Source organism: Procambarus clarkii, chromosome 27 (genome assembly GCF_040958095.1).
Source record: "Procambarus clarkii isolate CNS0578487 chromosome 27, FALCON_Pclarkii_2.0, whole genome shotgun sequence".
Classification (NCBI taxonomy): domain Eukaryota; kingdom Metazoa; phylum Arthropoda; class Malacostraca; order Decapoda; family Cambaridae; genus Procambarus; species Procambarus clarkii.
Genome location: NC_091176.1, coordinates 13,791,382 through 13,816,341, shown reverse-complemented (window position 1 = coordinate 13,816,341; position 24,960 = coordinate 13,791,382). Strand labels below are relative to the sequence as shown.

The following is a 24,960-nucleotide window of genomic DNA, read 5'->3' as shown; positions in this document are numbered from 1 at the left end:
CGTCGGCCCAGGGACTGTGGGGCTTCGGATGTTGACAGTGTGGATACGGATGCGTCGATGTCTCCGCGGTTCGTGGTGGCGGAGGTCCATGTGCCTACTGGTGCTGGTGCCTGTGTCTCGGACGTGCCTTTGGTTCTTTCTCCGCCGGGGGACTCTCTGCAGTGGGGGGTGGTGGCTTCCACTGCCAGGGATGGTGTGGACTCTGGTGCTGGGCGTGGCCTGGTGGTGACGTTACGGAAGGATGCGCGCCGTCCGGGTTCCCTGCTGTCGTCTGGTGGTGTGCCCGGGGCCGCGGGTACCCCTGTGGTGCGGGTGCGCGTTGGGGCCCTGGGGGACGTGTTGCCGGCGTCTGTGATGCCACCGGGTCACTGGTCGAAGATTGCCGAGTTACTGCTGTCTGACGGACCGGAGTGCTTTCGTGGGGGGCAAGTTCCCTTCCTGTGGGGGCGAGTGGCGACTTCTCGCCTCGTGAGTTCTACCATCTGGGTCCCCAGTTTGCAGGTGTTTGTTGCCCCGGTTCCGGATGTTATGGCGTCCCCGGCGGATGGACGAGACCCTTGGCAATGGGTGCTCTGGGAGGCGTTCAATGTAAGATTCCCGCGAGCCAAGTTCCCGGGCAAGTATGTGCTCTGATTTCTTGTGTATTTGCTCTATGACATGCTGTGTGCCCTTCTGGCTGTTTGCTTGCCCTGTTATGTTATGTGCTTCTGCCTCTCCCTTTGTGCGTAGCTTTGCCGTGTGGCATATTAGTTTCTAGTGCTTGGCGTCACTCTTTTCGCGTTTTGGCTTGGCGTTTCGCCTTTCCTGGCTTTGCGATTCACCCTTCACGGGTACGCCGGGGCGCATCCGATCCCACGATCGTCGTCGCCCCTAACTCAACAACAGCAGTTTAACTTAAATACCTTTATGTAATGCAACGTACGTATGTATGTATATTTAGGTTAAATCTGTCATCTAAACATAATAAAAGCTATAGCGACTTGGCCTGTAGTGTACACACTACCGTCGCCAGCAGCCTAAACAATACCGTTTTATGCTATAACGTTTGTATAGCCCCGAGTAAGAAGGACACAACTAAACCTAACTTTTCGTAATCCTCGTTTGGTACATGTATTAGGCTTAAGATTGCTTACTTAGGCCTAGCACAGGTTAGGTTTATGGTTATCCTGTTAAAGTTTTTGTTATACCATTTAGAATTTCAATATACCCCAAAAATGTTCGCATTTTGTTCTAAGAGTCCATATATTGTACATTCTATCCATAAGAATTAATTTACAAGTGCTGTCATTTTGGGAGGCTGGGTTGCTAGGGAGACAGACGTCTGTCATTGTGACCGGCAGCTGTTTAAGGACACAAGACACCAAGGAGCCAGGTCAGCCTGGAGCCAGGTCAATCTGGAGCCAGGTCAAGTCTCCGCTCTCGTCAACACTAACTGCGATGACTAAATCCACAAGGGCCGTAATGAGGGTTCGAACTTACGTCCAGGATGATCCCAGACGCGCCTTATTCGACTGAGCCACGGCAGAAAAAGAAGTAAAGGCGAAGAGGTAGAATAACTTGTTGACAGAGCCCGAGTGCATGGGGGGAATTGTGTACAACCCCGGATTGTGTCTCGGAGAGACTGCGGAGCCAGGTCAAGATAGAGCCCAATAGGCTCAGGAACCTGTACACCTGTTGATTGACAGTTGAGAGGCGGGACCAAAGAGCCAAAGCTCAACTCCCGCAAGCACAAATAGGCGAGTACACACACAGGATAACGGATAAATAGGATAATGACAGCAGCGTACTCTACACTGGCAAAAGTTAAAACATCATTCAGAAACCTAAGTAAGGAGGCATTTAGGGCGCTTTACACTGCCTACGTGAGGCCAGTCTTAGAGTATGCCGCCTCATCATGGAGTCCCCATCTGAAGAAGCATATACTGAAACTGGAAAAGGTCCAGAGATTTGCAACGAGACTCGTCCCAGAGCTACGAGCGATGGGGTATGAGGAGCGCCTGAGGGAACTGTGCCTTACGACACTAGAAAGAAGGGAGAGGGGGGGACATGATAGGAACGTATAAAGTACTCAGGGGGATTGACAGAGTGGACATAGACGAAATGTTCACACGGAATAGTAACAAAACGAGGGGACATGGGTGGAAACTCAGATGAGTCACAGGGATGTTAGGAAGTTTTCTTTTAGCGTGAGAGTAGTGGGAAAATGGAATGCACTTAAGGAACAGGTTGTGGAAGCAAATACTATTCATAATTTTAAAACCAGGTATGATAGGGAAATAGGACCATAGTTATTGTTGTAAACAACCGATGCTCGAAAGGCGGGATCCAAGAGTCAATGCTCGATCCTGCAGACACAACTAGGTGAGTACACACACACAGGTCAGACAGAAGAGTAAGGCGAGACATGATCACTACCTACAAAATCCTCATGGGAATCGACCGGGTAGACAAGGATAAACTATTCAACACTGGTGGTACTCGAACAAGGGGACACAGGTGGAAACTGAGTACCCACATGAGCCACAGGGACGTTAGAAAGAACTTTTTCAGTGTCAGAGTAGTTAACAGATGGAATGCATTAGGCAGTGATGTGGTGGAGGCTGACTCCATACACAGTTTCAAATATAGACATGATAGAGCCCAGTAGGCTCAGGAACCTATACACCAGTTGATTGACGGGTGAGAGGCGGGACCAAAGAGCCAGAGCTTAGCCCCCGCATGCACAGCTAGGTGAGTACACACACACACACAGTATGGCGGCTTGGTTCACAAATTGGAGACTTGTATTGGGTGAGTTGTTTAGGATGTAACTAGCGCTAATGAGGTGGCCTGCCAGTCATCACCCGCCGGTCCCCACCCAACCCCAGCACCTCGGGGTGACCCCAGGCTGACTCTCCCCCCCCCCCTCTCCCCCAGCTCCAGGTTCCATTGCTGATTCAATACTCTCATATTTATTTATTATCTCGGAGAGCATGCTGCTCCCCGCGTTGCTCTCGAGATACCGTGCGTAGTGTTGGGTCTGGCAACACCTTCTCTGAAGGCCCGCGAACGCTAAACTCTCTCTCAGTGCAGATAACCGGTGGTTGTGTGATGGAAGGTAAACATTGCCGTGTCAACCAGGCTCCGAGCCACGCCTGAGAATTATCCTCACCAGTACAGTCTCTGTACTGTGGTCCGTCACCTGTCACAGCGGGTAGATCTTTTAGTGTAGTTCCTTTATCACCTACCCGCATACCCGTCCTGCGGGTGCTAGTGAAAAAGGTTACATACAGGAACATAATGAGCTCAAGAACTGAACTCCAAAAGCTATTTAGCAAAGTTAGATATTTTATGTAACTCGGTCATTTTGATAAGCTATTTACATATTTTAATATATATATCTAGTCTTGTAGCACAATGGGTTCCTAGAATTGAACCGTAACAGTCTGTAAACTGTCATTTCCATCTGTGATCTTGTCAAATGTAGTTTTTAGGACTTTCGACTTGGCTGATAATGTAATTGTTATATAAATGTGCTTGCGGAAGGGGGGGGGGGTAAAGTTTCAGCTCTCTAGTCCCGCCTCTCAACCTTCAATCAATTGTGTGCATGTTTATATGCATGTTGAAGGCAGTCAAGTTAACATGTGGTTATTGACGTTAAATATAATGGTTATGATGAGTGTATTGATGAGAAGGGTGGTAGTTCTTGAACCCTTCCCTGTCATTGGCCGTGGGTAAATAATTACCAACACCAGTGTGGATTTGAGTATATATGACGTAGATGAAGGATTGCCACCAGGATGCCATCGCGGGGCTTCAATGGAGATTTAAAACTGAGACCGAGTAGCAATTAGCTACTTTCCGAGTCCTTTCTGCTATATTACATATCCGAGTTCCATTCCCCGATGATTCAAGTTAATGAAACAAAGAACCATGAATTATATTATGCACTAATTATAGGGGCAATTCCTCTATGTCAAGGTAAGATTTTATGTATTAGAAACTATTTGGTCTTTTATTTCTGCTCAAATATGCTATTCTAGCGTTAGAAAGACGGCATCTTCTTGGACATTAAGGAAGCCTTGCCTTCCGTGTCACGTGACTGTTGCTGCCAGTGAGAGAACAGATGCCACATGACATTCTGGCATTAATCAAGATATCAAAGATACCAGCGCCAGCCAATAAGAGCGAGGTTTAACAGTGGTAAATTCCGGGTACTTCGGTATAGTAAAAATGAAGACCTTAAACGAAACACAGGATACAAGGCACAAATCTGCCCATAGTAGGAAGGCAACATATTAAGGATCTAGGAATAATGATGTCTGGCGACCTAAAGTTTAAAAAACCAAACCAAACAAATATAGTGTCAACTAGAAAAATTATAGGATGGATTATAATTTGTTTGGAGGACGGGCTGCACACCAAGTCCATTCCATCCAGCGGTCGACCCCAAAGACCCATTCATAAATTTTAACATGCTGTTTATTCAAAACACGAATTTTCTCAAGTATAAATTAATATTATAATATATTAGCATATTGTGTATATATAGGCATAGGATAGGTTAGGTTAGGTGTTTAGGTTCTGTTGGCGAATATTTGTATTTGTTTTACATGAGTGAAGCATTTACAGCGTTGTGATTCGAACGAAATTCGTCAGTGAAGCACTTGTTCCGGAAGTGTTCGGACGTTAGCAGTTGTGACAGCCCGTCCTCAAAACAAAGATCCAAAAGTGATTCCATGCACCCGCCAAACCCCCTGTTTATGAATGAAAAGCGGTTTACACACGACTCACAACTGCTGACATTCGAACATATCCAAAACATATGCTTCACTGACGAATTTTGTTCGAATCACAATGCTATAAATGCTTCACCCACGTACTACAAATACAAATAATCGCCAACAGAACCTAAACACCTAACCTATGCTTATATATGCACAATATGCTAATATATTATAATAATAATAATATATATATTTGAAAAATTCCCGCTTTAAGTGAACAGCATGTTAAAATTTATGAATGCGTCTGTGGGGTTGACCGCTGGATGAAATGGACTTGAGTCGAGGACGGGTTGGCATCCACCGGTCAATCCCAAAGACGCATTCGTCAATTTTAATATGCCAATAATTCAAAACAGGAATTTTCTTAGATATAAATTAATGGTTATATATTAGCATATTGTGCATATTTAGGCATTGGTTAGGTTAGGTGTTAAGGTTCTGTTGGCGAATTATTTGTGCTATATATGCTAGCTATGCTAGTTAGTTGTTGGCATAGCCAGTGAGTGCTGGGAATGGGTGGGATACGGATAGGAGGCTGTTAGACCTTTGTCCAGTAAATCATCCTGGAACACCAAATATCAAAGATTTCTTTTTAATTAATACCACATTTATTTCTAGCTCAGCACTCTATGTTAAAGGTTCATAGGTTCAGTAACCATAGGTTACTGGTATTAACTATTATTATTATTACTGGTTATTCAGTAACCTCCATACCATAGGTTCTTTACTGAGACGTTGAAGAAGTAATACTAGGGTCGCACACAGGCCCATACTAACCTGTATGGGCCTGTGTCCGGCCCCTTAACCACCTCTCGTGGTCCTTGTACTAAGGGTGTAACCCATAGTTATTCTGATCACTTCATAGATTCGACCCTAATTATAAAAGGACATAACTTACCTTTCAGCAGACACGGGTCGAAGTGTTGTCGTCGACGGCTTCCTTGAACCACTAGTAGTAGTTCTTTAGGGCTACACGCGGCTGCTTTGTGGGGCTATACTCTGCCGCGGGATAGGCTACACAAAGCATTTTTTCGTAGTGACCATCACCTATGATAATGTGCACTGCACTGTGTAATGGTCTTTTGACGGGTTAAATTCCTTTTGAACCGCTTGACACACTCGCTCGGTGACAGAGACTGTGAAGCACCATATTATTGACGTTATCTGAGCAACAGCTGCGGTGGGTTAGGTGGGTTGCTTGGGGTTGAGCGTTTCTAGTTAGGCAAAACAAATGCATTATTTACGGAGTCAGGTCCTGGGAAGGGGGCGGCTTTCTTAATATTTGCCGCCAAAAAAGGAGGCTGTAACGCCACAGGCGGTGAGTGCGTCACAAGGTGGCGCTGAGTCCACAGAGGAGACTTTAAAACTACAGATAGTGTGTGTGTTGCAGAGTGCGTCGCGGGGCGGCGCTGGGCCGACGGAGGGGCTGCTGGAGCTGAGTCAGGCTGTGACGCAGCTGACGCAAAGGTTCGCCACCTTGGAGGTCAGCCTCGAGTCTCGCCTGGTCCGTCTTGCAGACACCGCCGCCAGGGGGGTTAGTGTCTGCTCACTCAACTACTAACAATAACATTTGGTGATGTACACATTTTGACACTAATCGAACATCTGCAGTGATTTCTTTTCTCATGTTAGAGATAATTATATTATCGGTCCTCAGCTAATTTTAGATCTGAATCTTGCTAATAGAATTCAAGGATATATAAAAAAATGACAATATATTAAAAAAAATAAAGCCCGTTAGAGTAATTTGTGGTCTTCCATATTTGCTGAAACAGGTCATTAAATATCTGAAAGATACATTGGTAGTTAACTGTAAAACTAACACCACTGTAAAGATTCACAGCAGCTGGTTCTTCATCCCACTTCACATAATTGAATAGTCATCTGTGATGCCTAATGGTGCGATAATGTTCTCAAATGTTCTTAATATTAACGTTGAGCTGCGACACATACCGTAGACAGCCATGAAGGTTGTGACACATACCATAGACAGTCATGAAGGTTGTGACACCAAAGACAACCATGAAGGTTGTGACACATACCATACAGTCATGAAGGTTGTGACACATACAGTAGACAGTCATGAAGGTTGTGACACATACAGTAGACAGTCATGAAGGTTGTGACACATACAGTAGACAGTCATGAAGGTTGTGACACATACAGTAGACAGTCATGAAGGTTGTGACACCAAAGACAACCATGAAGGTTGTGACACATACAGTAGACAGTCATGAAGGTTGTGACACCAAAGACAACCATGAAGGTTGTGACACATACAGTAGACAGTCATGAAGGTTGTGACACCAAAGACAACCATGAAGGTTGTGACACATACCATGCAGTCATGAAGGTTGTGACACATACAGTAGACAGTCATGAAGGTTGTGACATGTGTTCCAGGAGGCGCTGATCGAGACGCTGGCCTCACGCCTCAACAAGGTGGACTCCCTGGTGGTGAAGGTGGACGCCTTGGACTCCCGCCTGACCCTGGAGACCTCGTCCCTCAAGACCACCATCAGGTCCACCAACAGGGACCTTCAGGTACCCTACACACACGCCTGCAGGAGGCCCCGTCACCGCCTAACACGTGTTATCTCTATTTATTTCTAGACAAAGTTTTGCTCAAGACGTTCAATAATTCTTTGTTTTCATGTGGATATTTTTGTATATTTTTTAATGTAAACAATTTTCTTGAATTCTTGGGTAAAGTAATTATACCTGCCACCAGCAGGGGTATGATTTCCACACCTGCATCCACTAGGGTATGATTTCCACACCTGCCTCCATATGCGTATGACACATCCCACACCTGCCACAATTAGGGCATGATCCCAAACACCTGGCACCACCAGGGCATGACCCCCACACCTGCCTCCACCATGTTATGACCTCCCACACCTGCCACCACCAGGCCATGAGCCCCACACCTGCCACCACCAGGGTATGACCTCCCACACCTGCCACCACCAGGCCATGACCCCCACACCTGCCACCACCAGGACATGACCCCCCACACCTGCCACCACCAGGGCATGACCCCCACACCTACCTCCACCATGTTATGACCTCCCACACCTGCCACCACCAGGCCATGACCCCCCACTCCTGCCACCACCAGACCATGACCCCCCACACCTGCCACCACGAGGGCATGACCCCCACACCTGCCACCACCAGGCTATGACCCCCACACCTGCCACCACCAGGGCATGACCTCACACACCTGCCACCATCAGGGCATGACCCCCCACACCTGCCACCACCAGGCCATGACCCCTACACCTGCCACCACCAGGGCATGGCGACACAGCTGGAGCGGTTAGACTCCCGCGTGGAAACAGGAGACAAGTCGAGGCACGACACAAGGTCCAGCTGGAGTACGAGGGCCACCGACAGTGACCTCTCAGCCACGGTATTGTCTCTCCCAAGTCTTTCTCACCTGCAGTACCTTGAGGTACCTAGGAGCACCAGGGGTCATGTTTCAACAAGCGTTGACTCAACCACTTACGGAACATCTACATCTTAACTCAATCGGAACTCTAAAAGTACTAAGAGACCGTTTATAACAAGTATAACATTTGGGTATAAATTTTTTAAGCCCATAACCCGTCTAATAAACGTAAACAAAGCCTCTATGATTGAGGAAAGATATAAGGGAGGGTTTCATAAAGGTTTTGAGTTCACGCTTGATGAATCCTGGTCATCACTAGGCTACAAGCGCACTAAAGCTTGTCTTCTAACAGCTTCTCTAGTGCTTGTTAGCCATGTGTCGAGCACGTAGGCTTTGGTGCTCCCCGGTGTTAAGAGAGATCACCTGCAGCTTGTAGTGGGTCGTTCGGACCTGCCTGTCGCCGCTACTGTTCTCACCAACTAAGGCACTAATGCTTTTAAGCTGTAAATAAGCTGAGGGTGTGTGTGTGTGTGTGTATATACCTTGTATTGGGTGATATCGTGAGCTACACTGAGCAGCAACTAAACGCCAGATGAACACAAACAATCGACTGTACTCTAGCTGTATATCAGTTGAATAGAACTCCAAACTGAAAAACACCTAAACACTACTTGAACACCGACCAAACACCACGTATATCAAAGCTGAGCACAAAGTGAACACCAGACATCGTAAACTCTGAAGCAACCATCTACTTTATTGTGTTGATATCATCATTGAACTGTTGGTCAACTGTTGGTCCGGAACTGTGTCAATATGGGCCTTCATCTCTCTTCTCAGCTCCCCCTCCCCCCTCTCCCTCTCTCTCTCTGTATGTATATATATATATATATATATATAATATATATATATATATATATATAATATATATATATATATATATATATATATATATATATATATATATATATATATATATATATATCACGGCCGTTAAAAGGAAGTGATAGCCGAGGCTATTTAGAATTATATATATATATATATATATATATATATATATATATATATATATATATATATATATATATATATATATATATATATATATAATTCTAAATAGCCTCGGCTATCACTTCCTTTTGACGGCCGTGATATATATATATATATATATATATATATATATATATATATATATATATATATTATATAATATATTATTCTTACTACTAGTATTAGCATCAGTATTATCGAGAATACTGAGAACTAATATTTCCAGCAAGCAGCAACACTGGTACTCCCAAGCACACACCTTCAACCACGGAACCACGATATATACTATCGGGGTTCAGTGGGTTAAAGTGTGCGAGGGGATTACCCAGGTTGCTGGTTCGAGTCGCTCCAGTTGATTTTCTCACTTAATACATCACTTTAAGGTAATTTCTTTGTGCATCAGTAGGCTGCAGTCCATCCTCCTGTTTAGATAGTACCTATTGTGACGATCGTCAATAGTCAGAATTCGTACAGTCTTAGCTGTTAGATAGTAGTAGTATACTGAGTAGTAGAGAATTGTTTTGAAATAAATGAAGCTAAAGCACTAACTAAAATATTCCTAGGTCTAGTATAGCACACATATGTACTATATTAGGTCTCAGATATCGTGTATTAGGCCTAGGGAGGTTAGGTTAGGTTAGTTTGTCAAAGCAACACAAGTAAAAAATAGTTTTCTAGTTTGTCCAACTCAATAGTTCATGATTTCTACGTTCCAATTTCGTTGTACGTCGGTACGTATACTATAGTCCTCATCGTTACTATAAGTACTACCAAAACAGGAGGATGGGCTGTATGGTTAATAAGAGACAACAATATTATATAAGACCGCCAGTGTTATTAATAATGGCGTCAATGTTATCAAAATAAGTAGTGTTGAGTTGGTGTTAACATCATCACCCTCATCGCCACCAGTACTAACATTAACATCACCAGTACTATTAATGGCAAGAAAAGTGTAAGAAAAAAGTGTAAGAAAAGTTTTTAGTATGAAAAGTCTTCCTCGCGTCATCCTTAGCTTGGCGCATTCTTCTGATAATTATTTACTTCCCTCATCCTGTCTGGGCTTCCCCCCACCCTCACCCCCCCCAACGCACCCACCCCACTACCCCCCCTACCCAACACATTAACCCCCCCCCTCACCCCCTAATATCTCTATTTTAAGGTGAATTACCATAGCCCTTAAAGTCCTTACTACGGTGAACTATCGTAGAAGTTCTCATTTTAACATGAGAACATTATTACAATAAGATAGAGAACATTGATTAAAGTTCTCTGTCTTAGTCTGTTTATTAAGTGAAATACAAACTTGCCCAATATTATCTCCAATAAAGATGAAGCCCCTTACCTGCTACCGAGAAAAGTTAACAGCGACAAAAATCCTCCCAGAACTAAGTCAACTCTCACACCAGCAACAGTTCAGGGTCACGGGACTAACTACACCACAAACCAGACATGACGGGACGGATCTCATCCAGACCTTTGACAGAACAAGTTGGAGAATATTAATACAGACCACTTATTTAAATGGTCAAATGTATAGCATACAAGAAACAACAGGTTCAAGCTCAACAAGCTACGATGTAGGATAGAAACCAGAAGATACTTTTTCACTCGTAGGGTTATAAACTCGTTGAACCGCCTACCCGCCGAAGCTGCAAAGTTCAAAATCCAGTTGAAAAAAAAAATAATCAGGAACAATGGGGAAGCCCTTTGACAATCCGCCGCCATCCTGTTCCCTGATGTCAATACAGGTTGTAGTGAACCTCAGTTATAATTAAGTAAATTATTATGTATAATATATGTGAAGTGTTTTAGGTGTCCTCCGGTTAGTAAACACAATTGTGTTTACTGTATTAATATTCAATATTAATATTATTATTAGTATTAATATTCATATTGTTATTAATAAATTATATAATAAACTAATTAACAATAAATTAATAACATTAATATTAATATTATATAGTATTAATATTAATAATATTTATTATTAGTAGCATTAATATTCAACTGTATTAATACAGTTGAATCTTCGATATTGTCTGCAATCATTTTGATATCGTATTTCCCGATTATGTATAGTGATCAACACAAGACTCTTGGTCACTCTCACTGTGACGGAACATTGTTCAACTCAACTCTTTCATACACAATAAGACGAACCACTTGACTGAACAAAAATTGAACTCCTTTTTGTTTTTTTTCATTTGGCGATGATTGATGGTTCGTCCTCGACGATGGTGTAATTGACTTGAGTGGACAGATAACGAGGAGTGTGGGTGAGCACGTGGAACGCACTCTACCCCGTCTGCTGGACCACACTCTCAACACACTCCAAGACGCTCTCTACAAGAAAATCAACAAGGTAAGCAGGGGGTGCTTACATATATATATATATATATATATATATATATATATATATATATATATTAGAGTGTAGTCACTCCACTACAATGTTGATTTACTGTCAGTGTCCAGTTTGCCAGGTGACAACTAACACTCTCCCTGACTGTGCAGGTGGTCAGAGAACTACAGGAGGAGATGAGGGAGACCCGGGAGGAGCTGGAGGACCTGGGTACGCAGACGCTGACGGCGACGGCGGAGGCCAGGGAGGACATCAAGAAGGGCACCAAGACCGCCAACGACGCCCTCATCGACGTCAAAAACAAAATTCATTCTGTACACCAGGACCTCTCGCTCAAGATCACGTAGGGGGCACGTGTGTGTGTGTGTGTGCGTGTGTGCGTGTGTGCGTGTGTGCGTGTACTTACCTAATTGTACTTACCTAATTGTGCTTGCGGGGGTTGAGCTCTGGCTCTTTGGTCCCGCCTCTCAACCGTCAATCAACTGGTGTACAGATTCCTGAGCCTATTGGGCTCTATCATATCTACATTTGAAACTGTGAATGGAGTCAGCCTCCACCACATCACTTCCTAATGCATTCCATTTGCTAACTACTCTGACACTGAAAAAGTTCTTTCTAACGTCTCTGTGGCTCATTTGGGTACTCAGCTTCCACCTGTGTGTGCGTGTGTGCGTGTGTCTTCCACCTGTGTGTGCGTGTGTGCGTGTGTGCGTGTGTGCGTGCGTGCGTGCGCGCGTGTGCGTGTGCATGTGTACCGTACTGCACGATGGGAAACTTATTTCCCATCTGAAGTTTGGAGTTCTTCACTTAAAACTTTTTTTTCCATTATAAATATTTTCTTACAAATTTTCTCAATATTGTTTTTTTAATGACAAAAATTATGAACTTTTCTTACCCAACTTTTATTTGTAGTTTTTATATTAATTCTTTTTCGCGAAATACACCAGTTCATAGTTTGTCCACCGATCAGTTTCTTGAATGATAATCTCTGCAGCTGTGTCTTGAATAATCGCTCAGAAATAGCGCTCAAGAGTTATATTTCCGATTGGCATCGTAAGTAGAAAACTGTAGGGGGATTTGGACAAAATATGACCAATCGCCGTTTTCACTAATTTGCATATTTCCGGTGTAAACTATCTTAATTTAAAACTCCAAATATATGCAATCACCTTGAATTCCGCTCAAAAACAACGCCCAAAAGAGTCAAGACGCGCTAGAACACAAGAGCTTCCAGACATTAATCCAGTTCACATTTTAGTTAAAATGTTGGACCTCCTTTTCTTCCTTGCTTATATAGAAGTACAATGCCAGTCATTTCCAACGTTTTCCGTATAATTCGTTTTCTTCAGGTTCAACGGTGGAACAACAGGTTGGCTTCTACAGGGGCGGCGTTCCATCCTCGGTGGTACAAGTGGTCAGAAGTCATTCCTTCACTCTGACACTGTAACCCTTACAAGTGATATATCCTCATACAGGCTTAACGTTTTCTTCCTATAAACATCTTAATTTATCTCTTCTTTTCAAGAATTTACGGAAGATGGCCATAGAGGAAAACTTAATTCATCGGAGCATTAATGGTCTCGTTAAAAAAATCGCGTTTCTAACATCAACACAAATTTCCTCCTTTTGTAGATTGTTTCCCGCCATTTACTTCTTTTTTTCAATGTTACCACATTCATAAATAATGACAGAAGTTTTGAGTCCCAAAGATCACAGATTCTCCTTTGCTTCAGCACACACAGACGGCTAGCACACTCCCATATTATTAATAAGTGTTATTTATATTGAATTTATTTCCAAATATTTTGCTTTATCATTTCTTCGCTGATTTCTCGCGTGTGTTGTGGGTAAGATTTACCTATTTTATACTGGGTCCTCGTCTGGGTAAGTGGTAAACTTCACTACGCAACATGTAGTTCACGCTGGGAATGAGAGAGGGTGCGGGGGGGGGGGGGGATTACTTTCACCTCCCCTCCCCCCCCCCCCCATACGCCGTGGCCGATAAAGTTTACTACTCAAGCTACGCAACTTCCCCCCCCCCCCCCCGCATCATGGTCTGGGTCGGCGTAATTATCGTTGCTGCCTTGGGGCAGCTTCAGCGATGTTTGCGTCATGTTTGTGCTACACTCGCCATACTGTCACAGTTGTAAAGGTCACTAGAGTACTGATTGTATATCCCATTACCTTCTCTTTCCTGTGTGCTGCGCATACGCTGGCACGTGCGCACGCGCGCGCACACACATACACACACACATACACACACACATACACACAAACACACACACACACACACACACACACACACACACACACACACACACACACACACACACACACACACATATCACCTGTTTACACCTGTTGATTGACGGTTGAGAGGCGGGACCAAAGAGCCAGAGCTCAACCCCCGCAAACACAACTAGGTGAGTACAACTAGGTGAGTACACACACACACACACACACACACACACACACACACACTAAAACAAACTGCATGAGGAGCGCCCATTGAAACCTGATTCTCGAACTTCCGAGAGAACTGAAAGAAAAGACAAGACATGTGAGCAACTAAAGGAGACGAGCCACCATATAACAGCAGGTTACCTAAGTCACCTACCCTGACCTTGCGCCCTGGAGAGGCCACTCCAGACCGACAACCAGAGCGCAACTCCATAGTCTCCTGAGACTGATGGATGCCTACTATACCTGAGAGTAAGAGAGCACCCTGGGACAATAGATATGATATGAGACACAAGTACAGAGTCATTTCACTAGACATCTGGAAAGACAGGGATTCAGAGCTGAAGCTTGACCTTGGAGACACCAATAGGTCAGTACACACACACACTCGAATATGCAGGTCCGGCCTGGAACCTCTACTTGAAGAAGTACACAGTAAAATATACAAGTTCCAGAAATATGCAACAAGGCTTGTTCAAACCTGAGGAAACAAGTCGACCTACCTACCTTGTCTACCTTGTGTAGCTTCCGGGGATCAATGGCCCCGCAGCCCGGTCTCCGACTAGGCATCCCGGGGGGTCGTCTGGTCAACCAGGCTGTTAGACGCGGCTGCTCGCAGCCTGACGTAAGAATCACAGCCTGGTTGATCAGGCAACAATGAAAACAATTTAGATGAGGAATGGTGTCATAACAACGTACACAATAATGGGGTGAATTAACAAATTAGACACAGACGGCGTGCCAGGCTGGAAACGATAGAACTACGGAACACAGTTATACACTTGATGCACAGATGTGTCGTAAGATGCACGGGAGACCTTCAACTCAAGCGCTGCAAACAAGTGGAATGGGTTAGATGGAGAGATTATGATGCAAAATAAATAAGCAGTTTCCAAAGACAATATGTCTAGTATGTGAGAAAATTGTCATTGCATCAACCGACCAGTAGCTAGAGGGGCAAGGGCTTAGAGTTAGCGCCAGACTTTTCAAGTACGACTACCTGAAAACAGTAACTATTAGGCGGGGCTCAAGGGGCTCGTCGAATAAATTGGATAAGCCATTAAGCAAGTCCAGCTATACGAGTGTATCTAGGCAGACACCCACCGTAACCGGCGGTGAGAAACAGCTCTGGCCAGGTTACGTATTGGCCATACACGTTTCACGGGCACTTAATAGAACGCCGTCCTGCTCCTTATTGTCCCAACTCCATTGTCCCTCTTACAGTCGTCCATGGGTTAAATGTCCTGACTTCCAGGACGAACATGTGTCTTGCTTCCCGCCTGCCCCTCGCGGTCACTTGTTCCTCGATAGAATCCTTGATGAATCCGATACCTTTGATGTCGCTCGCCTTATGCCATTAAGTATTAGCATCCTTAGGGATATCAAGCGCCTTCTGATTACCCTGCGACTTTGACGGTGCTACATAGTCTTGCTTGGTGCCTTCTTTTGATAATTACGTACTAGGCGGGCGCCCACACACACTATAGACGCCACCATGCTTTACACAACCATTACAACGAATGTCAAGCCCAGGAGCTTAACACCATCCTCCTCCTGCAGGTCGACGCCCTCCCTGGGGAGCCTCCGGCCGATGCTACAGCAGGTGAACCACACTGTGGTGCAGAGCATCGCCAGGGCCACCGCAGGCATCAACCTTACTCTCCTGGAGGAGGCCGCCCGCAGGAGAGGTGAGGCTGAATCATCTTTCTCATCAGTGATATAAATTGCATAGATGATATCGTTCTCACTTATGTTGCTGTGTTCTCGTTATTGTAAAACGTGAAAGAATTAGTATCAAGCTATATAAATGTTATTTATCAGAGTTAAAAAAAATAAATATAGATTATATTTTATTTACCTGTAGATCAAATTCTTAAATCTTTTTATCAATGCTGATTAAATATTTAATATTGATAGTTTTAAAGTATAGCTATCGATGCAATCAACCAATTTCATCGTTCAGCAAATGTTATTACCGAGCCAGTTTCGTCACCCAGGCAATTTAATTGCTTATCTAGTTTCACGTTTCAGCCAATTTAATCGTTAATTCAATTTATGTACGAGACTCGTCTCCCAGTACATAGGTATTAGGAATTTTGTACAAAAACAATCCTACTAATCCACTTCAATGGATAGTCTTGAAATTAATCCATACTTGCTGGATGTTGATTACAGATACTGTAATCTCCTGTGTAAAGTGTTTAAAATGCTATAGTGCAGGTTCCATAGTAAAGATATTTGTTTCTCGCGAGTGTAATCACCTGTTGGTCGTCGCACAGATAGATAGACAGACAGACAGACAGACAGACACAGACAGAATACGATAGATAGACAGAAGGCAGGGAGAGAGAGAGAGAGAGAGAGAGAGAGAGAGAGAGAGAGAGAGAGAGAGAGAGAGAGAGAGAGAGAGAGAGAGAGAGAACCGTTAATTTAATAGTCACTATTAAACAATTGTTTTCTCATTTGTCAATGCTTTTCATTATTAACCGAAAAATTATCATTTTAAATTGAGCAAATTAGCATTAAAAATATATTTATGAATGTATGTGTGTGTATATATATATATATATATATATATATATATATATATATATATATATATATATATATATATATATATATATATATATATATATATATATATATATATTATTAAATATGACCGAAAAAGTAAGATTAATAATTCTAACACGAATTTTCTCAATCTTTCGTACATTACGCTTCACTGTTGGAGGTAAATCAAAAATCACTTCTCCAAAATTCATTTTTATTTCTAGTCTGACGCGACACGGGCGCGTTTCGTAAAACTTATTACATTTTCAAAGACTTCACAAATACACAACTGATTAGAACTTACGTATCTCTGATTTTATATCTACATTTGAGTGAGGTGGGAGGGGTGATGTGGCATTAACACAAGACAGAACAAGAGGGGATATTAATAGGGTATTAAAAGTATCAACACAAGACAGAACAGAAACAATGGGTATTGAATAGAAGTGTTTGTAGAAAGCCTATTGGTCCATATTTCTTGATGCTTCTATATTGGAGCGGAGTCTTGAGGTGGGTAGAATATAGTTGTGCAATAATTGGCTGTTGATTGCTGGTGTTGACTTCTTGATGTGTACATCAAGAAGTCAACACCAGCAATCAACAGCCAATTATTGCACAACTATATTCTACCCACCTCAAGACTCCGCTCCAATATAGAAGCATCAAGAAATATGGACCAATAGGCTTTCTACAAACACTTCTATTCAATACCCATTGTTTCTGTTCTGTCTTGTGTTGATACTTTTAATACCCTATTAATATCCCCTCTTGTTCTGTCTTGTGTTAATGCCACATCACCCCTCCCACCTCACTCAAATGTAGATATAAAATCAGAGATACGTAAGTTCTAATCAGTTGTGTATTTGTGAAGTCTTTGAAAATGTAATAAGTTTTACGAAACGCGCCCGTGTCGCGTCAGACTAGAAATAAAAATGAATTTTGGAGAAGTGATTTTTGATTTACCTCCAACAGTGAAGCGTAATGTACGAAAGATTGAGAAAATTCGTGTTAGAATTATTAATCTTACTTTTTCGGTCATATTTAATAATATATGTCTACAGGAAAGACTGCTACCAAAATATATAATATATATATATATATATAAATATATATATAAATATATATATAAATATATATATATATATATATATATATATATATATATATATATTATCTGTTTGATATCTATGATGACTTGGAGTTGGTTGGTCAGGCGGCGAGAGCGTTGGGGAGGTGTTTGGTCAGTCTCACTCCCTCCACTGTCCCGACCCGGCCACCGTCGCTGCTCTCCTCGAGGTCAGTACACCGTCAACACCTTCACCCGCCACACCCTGTGCCTCGTGTTCTTACTCCCTAGCTTCTCTGTCCTCTTGTTCTTACTCCCTCACCTCTCTGCCCTCTTGTTCTTGCTCCCTCACCTCTCTGCCCTCTTATAATTATTATTCCTTCACTTATCCTCTCTCGTGTTCTTACTCTCTCATCCTATTCTCCACCTGACAAGTATTTGCCTTTTTCTCATATATTATTTTAATTTGGATTACATAATATTCTCAAACTGTTCCCGGGCATTATTCTTCCACCGGCTGGTGCCTACAACGCCTGGTCCTGTCAGTACTAAACCTGCCTTACACTCTAAAAATCCCCAGGATTTTATGGAACTATTACTGTACACGTCTTAGTACATCACTCAAGAACACACAAAACAGATTTATTGTTTTACAAACTGAATACATGTTTAGAGTGACGGAGTGTGTTGTGCCTTAACCTCCCTCCCTCCCTCTGGCTGGGCAGGTGAAGCACCTCTTGCAGTCGCTGCTGAAGAAGAGCGAGGACCTCCGTCGTGGGTTGACCAAGCAGACCAGCGAGGGCGTCGACTTGCTCAAGCTGCTCCACCAGCGGTTCTCCGTGCTCCTGCGTCGGATGAACACCGAGCCCGACCATGGTAGGTCGTCAGCCACTTACCAACCTCTCGGTTTATAAAGCCTTGTGGACTTCGAATGGTTACGGGCTCACCATAGCCCGTGCTACTTGGAACTTGTTCCGAGTAGCTGAATCTATAACAACAACAACAACACGAATGGTTGGGATTGGTGTAGGGTTTAATGGATATCAACTGAAGGAGGGTTATTGTGGTCACGGCTTACTGAGCAACTAACAAATGTTAAGCCATAAGCCTAGTTCATGGACTAAAGTAAACTTGGTGTATATAGACCGAGAAGCAGGGGTATACCTAGCGGTATTAATCTGTCCTCAGGCTAGGCTTGTTAAAGTGGCTGCTCTTCTCCCACAAGACGTACACGTCAATGTTAACGTATTGTGTATTAAAAATAGGATTGTTTTCATATATCAATTAATGTTATATATTCAACTTCTATGTATAGTTAGGCTTAGGTTAGGTGCTCAGGTTCTCTTAGCGTTTATTTCTATTTGTAGTACGTGGGTGAAGTATTTACAGCGTTGCGATTCGAACAGTGGTCGTCAGCGAAGCACCGTTCAAGAAACGTTCGAACATCGTGTGTAAACCGTTTTTCATTCATAAAGAGTGTAAGGCAGCAGGTTTATCAGCTGGATTAATGAGCATTTGACCTTTGTTGATGAGGACGGACTGTTGTTGATGAGGACAGGCTGTTGTTGATGAGGACGGGCTGTTGTTGATGAGGACGGGCTGGTGTTGATGAGGACGGGCTGGTGTTGATGAGGACGGGCTGGTGTTGATGAGGACGGGCTGTTGTTGATGAGGACGGGCTGTTGTTGATGAGGACGGGCTGGTGTTGATGAGGACGGGCTGGTGTTGATGAGGACGGGCTGGTGTTGATGAGGACGGGCTGGTGTTGATGAGGACGGGCTGGTGTTGATGAGGACGGGCTGTTGTTGATGAGGACGGGCTGTTGTTGATGAGGACGGGCTGTTGTTGATGAGGACGGGCTGTTGTTGATGAGGACGGGCTGGTGTTGATGAGGACGGGCTGGTGTTGATGAGGACGGGCTGTTGTTGATGAGGACGGGCTGTTGTTGATGAGGACGGGCTGTTGTTGATGAGGACGGGCTGGTGTTGATGAGGACGGGCTGGTGTTGATGAGGACGGGCTGTTGTTGATGAGGACGGGCTGTTGTTGATGAGGACGGGCTGGTGTTGATGAGGACGGGCTGGTGTTGATGAGGACGGGCTTTTGTTGATGAGGACGGGCTGTTGTTGATGAGGACGGGCTGGTGTTGATGAGGACGGACTGTTGTTGATGAGGACGGGCTGTTGTTGATGAGGACGGGCTGGTGTTGATGAGGACGGGCTGTTGTTGATGAGGACGGGCTGGTGTTGATGAGGACGGGCTGGTGTTGATGAGGACGGGCTGTTGTTGATGAGGACGGGCTGTTGTTGATGAGGACGGGCTGGTGTTGATGAGGACGGGCTGGTGTTGATGAGGACGGGCTGGTGTTGATGAGGACGGGCTGGTGTTGATGAGGACGGGCTGGTGTTGATGAGGACGGGCTGTTGTTGATGAGGACGGGCTGTTGTTGATGAGGACGGGCTGGTGTTGATGAGGACGGGCTGGTGTTGATGAGGACGGGCTGGTGTTGATGAGGACGGGCTGGTGTTGATGAGGACGGGCTGGTGTTGATGAGGACGGGCTGGTGTTGATGAGGACGGGCTGGTGTTGATGAGGACGGGCTGGTGTTGATGAGGACGGGCTGGTGTTGATGAGGACGGGCTGGTGTTGATGAGGACGGGCTGTTGTTGATGAGGACGGGCTGTTATTGATGAGGACGGGCTGGTGTTGATGAGGACGGGCTGGTGTTGATGAGGACGGGCTGTTGTTGCTGAGGACGGGCTGGTGTTGATGAGGACGGGCTGGTGTTGATGAGGACGGGCTGTTGTTGATGAGGACGGGCTGTTATTGATGAGGACGGGCTGGTGTTGATGAGGACGGGCTGGTGTTGATGAGGACGGGCTGGTGTTGATGAGGACGGGCTGGTGTTGATGAGGACGGGCTGGTGTTGATGAGGACGGGCTGGTGTTGATGAGGACGGGCTGGTGTTGATGAGGACGGGCTGTGGTTGATGAGGACGGGCTGTTATTGATGAGGACGGGCTGGTGTTGATGAGGACGGGCTGGTGTTGATGAGGACGGGCTGTTGTTGATGAGGACGGGCTGGTGTTGATGAGGACGGGCTGGTGTTGATGAGGACGGGCTGGTGTTGATGAGGACGGGCTGTTGTTGATGAGGACGGGCTGTTGTTGATGAGGACGGGCTGTTGTTGATGAGGACGGGCTGGTGTTGATGAGGACGGGCTGGTGTTGATGAGGACGGGCTGGTGTTGATGAGGACGGGCTGGTGTTGATGAGGACGGGCTCCGCGGCTTACATAGCGTAGTCACCAATGTTTCTATCCTGGTCATTTAAATAACTCCTCCACGAGCATCCTTTTTTTATTATTAACACATTTAGGTACATATACATTTGTGCAGCTGCCCTAGACTATATAAAAGGGGAGTACAGTGTGTTACAAAGCTAGCTACGTGGCGCTAAAAATCCCCATCACACAGGATGGTTAGTCAAACAGAGGCATGTGATCAGTAGTCTGCACTGGCAGACTCCGGGTGCATTATGAGGATATCATCATCAACACGAGAGTGAATAAAGTAATCCAGCCTTTCCTAGTAACCATTTGGGCACCGTACTTGTTCATGAATGAAAAACACTTTCTATAAGATTTCTCACGGCTGATTATGTTGAGAATGTTACCAAACAGTGCTCGTTTACTTTCTAGTAGGGTCACGGCGTCTCCATACACCGTGACCCCCAATCACCTCGTTCCTTCTCCGGCAGGTCACATCCTGGTGGCGGAGATGCAGGACCTGGGCAGCCTGGTGGAGTCGTCCTACACCGCCGTCCTCGTCGCCCAGAACGCATTCATCGACTCCTGCAAACGCATCCAGAGTGAAGAACCGACGCTCGAGCACAAGATTACAGAGATTCTCGACAAACTCGTCACTGACATTGACCTGGGGTGAGTCAGGCTGCGTGACCTGGAGTGAGTCAGGCTGTGTGACCTGGGGTGAGTCAGGCTGTGTGACCTGGGGTGAGTCAGGCTGTGTGACCTGGGGTGAGTCAGGCTGTGTGACCTGGGGTGAGTCAGGCTGTGTGACCTGGGGTGAGTCAGGCTGTGTGACCTGGGGTGAGTCAGGCTGTGTGACCTGAAGTGAGTCAGGCTGTGTGACCTGAAGTGAGTCAGGCTGTGTGACCTGGGGTGAGTCAGGCTGTGTGACCTGGGGTGAGTCAGGCTGTGTGACCTGGGGTGAGTCAGGCTGTGTGACCTGGGGTGTGTCAGGCTGCGTGACCTGGGGTGAGTCAGGCTGCGTGACCTGGGGTGAGTCAGGCTGTGTAACCTGGAGTGTGTCAGGCTGCATGACCTGGCGTGAGTCAGGCTGCATGACCTGGCGTGAGTCAGGCTGCATGACCTGGCGTGAGTCAGGCTGCGTGACCTGGCGTGAGTAAGGCTGCGTGACCTGGCGTGAGTCAGGCTGCGTGACCTGGCGTGAGTCAGGCTGCGAGGGATGAGTTATCAGATGTAGTAGTACACAGACGTGAGCCGTGTCAACATGGCCACCTTGGGAAGGTCAGCACCGAGGGTGTTCAAGGCCACTCCATCAGCCACAAGCTGCTGGAACACCGGTGAAGAAGGCAGGCGCATCACCGGGCAGGAAGCGGACACCCCCCCACTCAAGCACCTTCCGGGAAAAAAAAAAGAGTTAACATGTTCACAAACAGGATGTCCACATGAAACCCCCTTGCAATTTCGACTCGCGTGACTGTGTACATACAACGATTAACATCATCAGTATGTACATCCAACATGCTATGATTCACTAAATTATGTACACCCAACATGCTATTATTCACTAAATTATGTACACCCAACATGCTATTATTCACTAAATTATGTACACCCAACATGCTATAATTCACTTCATTATGTACCCAACATACTATGATTCACATCATTATGTAAAACCAACATGCAATGAGTCCTAGCTATAAATGTGGCATGTTGACGCGCTTTATTAAATGTATGCCTTTTTAATTTCATTATTACTGTTAATAAGGAGATAAATCACACAATACGCACTATCCCAAACACTAATATTGTTTGTTTATATATATTTTTAATTCAAGAAAGCGATCTACATCATGAATTTAACTGTTGTGGCGTTGACATGATCATTCCCGGGGCGGGCGTGGCCCTGCCTGGGGTACTCACCCTGCCTGGGATACGCACCCTGCCTGTGGTACGCACCCTGCCTGTGGTACGCACCCTGCCTGGGGTACTCACCCTGCCTGGGGTACGCACCCTGCCTGGGGTACGCACCCTGCCTGGGGTACGCACCCTGCCTGGGGTACTCACCCTGCCTGGGGTACTCACCCTGCCTGGGGTACTCACCCTGCCTGGGGTACGCACCCTGCCTGGGGTACGCACCCTGCCTGTGATACGCACCCTGCCTGGGGTACTCACCCTGCCTGGGGTACTCACCCTGCCTGGGGTACGCACCCTGCCTGGGGTACGCACCCTGCCTGTGATACGCACCCTGCCTGGGGTACTCACCCTGCCTGGGGTACTCACCCTGCCTGGGGTACTCACCCTGCCTGGGGTACTCACCCTGCCTGGGCTATACGCACCCTACCTGGGCTATACGCACCCTGCCTGGGCTAAACGCACCCTGCCTGGGCTAAACGCACCCTGCCTGGGCTAAACGCACCCTGCCTGGGCTAAACGCACCCTGCCTGGGCTAAACGCACCCTGCCTGGGCTATACGCACCCTGCCTGGGCTAAACGCACCCTGCCTGGGCTATACGCACCCTGCCTGGGGTACGCACCCTGCCTGGGCTATACGCACTTGCCGCGCATGGTGAGATGTTGAAAACCGTCTGGAAATATGACTGCAACTGCGCATCTGAAACCGTTTTTCTCGGGAAGTAATTTCTGATAATATGCTCAAGGCTCTCTGATTTTCTTTGTGTGTCTGCCGCTGACGTTTCTTTGCTGCGGTTACCACACAACAGCTTTGTTTACACCTGGCTACTGGGGGATGGTTACTGTTGTGCTGAGGATGGATAAAGCTGGCCTTCATAACCTCTGTCTTTCTCTCTCGACAGTCACCAGTTAAACCGGCAGCAGCTGTCGGAGCTGCGGGAGGTGGTGGAGAGACTGGGAGGTGGAGGCTCACCACTCACCATCACCCCAACGGTAAGGTTTTCTGTAATTATGTTTCCAGGTAGTCTCCCACCCACCTGCCTCACCATCACTTGTGGGCCCCTTCATCATCACACCTCCCCGTAGCCTCGTCACCTTCACCCCGCCCCGCCCCCCCCTCTCACCTTCACCAAAAGCCAACCCGGAAGACTGGCTTTTGGTTTTTGTTTCAACCCCTATTGAAACATGTTTCCTACAGCACAGTTTTCTACGATGTTGACCTCACGGGCTGTGTTGCCTTATGCACTAAATGTTGTTTGTCCCTCTCTTCTCCTCACGTTCAAACTCCCTCACATCCAAACTCCCTCTCTCCCTCACATTCAAACTCCCTCACCTCTCCTCTCCCTCACATTCAAACTCCCTCACCTCTCCTCTTCCTCACATTCAAACTCCCTCACCTCTCCTCTTCCTCACATTCAAACTCCCTCACCTCTCCTCTCCCTCACGTCCTTCGCCACCACTCTTACAGTGAGCATTACAGCATTACACTGTTGTCAGTTACAAGCCAATATGACAAAGCTTGCCAACATATTTCATGTAACCTGAACCCAAATATTATGAAGGTTACGCTGGTCACTTTAGCATTCATACTTTTGTTGCTAAAACTAAAGTTGAATTGACTTGAAACTTTAAGTACGAGGCGGTCCCCAGGTTCTGAACAGAAAGTTTCTAAAAGAAGTCAGGTAAAAACAAATCACTGAAATAAACTTAAGAAACCCCGTAAGGCAAGCCTAATGTGGATGTGTAATTATGAGTTTAGATTGGTTAAGTTATTATGCTCCCCATACCCATCCTGTGAGTGTTGGTTGACCTCCACCACCATCCTCTGAGTGGTGGTTGATGGACCTTATACTCATCCTGTGAGTGGTTGGTGGACCCCCCATACCCATCCTGTGAGTGGTTGGTGGACCTTATACCCATCCTGTGAGTGGTTGTGGAAAGGTTACAGAAGCACACAAGAAGGGCTAAGGGGCTGGCTCCCAGTGTTCGATTAGCTAAGAGAGCTTGAGGAGTGATAAGCTAGTTAGTGTTTAACATATATGCATCAGTTGTTTTTCTTTACTTGTTAGTTCAGCCTTGCTTGTGATGGAGCAATACTCACTCCACTCAAGCACCTCACACACAGCC

General features: G+C 45.6%; 1 protein-coding gene across 1 annotated transcript in view; it reads left to right on the top strand.

Annotated features, from left to right (window-relative positions):
- Positions 1–24,960, top strand: part of LOC123762690 (coiled-coil domain-containing protein 18) — a 52,163-nt gene that overhangs the window by 24,919 nt on the left and 2,284 nt on the right. The window contains exons 3-12 of the mRNA XM_069332377.1: positions 6,157–6,300; positions 7,170–7,310; positions 8,065–8,181; positions 11,474–11,575; positions 11,728–11,918; positions 15,596–15,723; positions 17,802–17,884; positions 18,380–18,530; positions 21,411–21,591; positions 23,736–23,826. Of these exons, the coding sequence (XP_069188478.1) occupies positions 6,157–6,300; positions 7,170–7,310; positions 8,065–8,181; positions 11,474–11,575; positions 11,728–11,918; positions 15,596–15,723; positions 17,802–17,884; positions 18,380–18,530; positions 21,411–21,591; positions 23,736–23,826 (1,329 nt within the window). The remainder of the gene's footprint in view (positions 1–6,156; positions 6,301–7,169; positions 7,311–8,064; positions 8,182–11,473; positions 11,576–11,727; positions 11,919–15,595; positions 15,724–17,801; positions 17,885–18,379; positions 18,531–21,410; positions 21,592–23,735; positions 23,827–24,960) is intronic.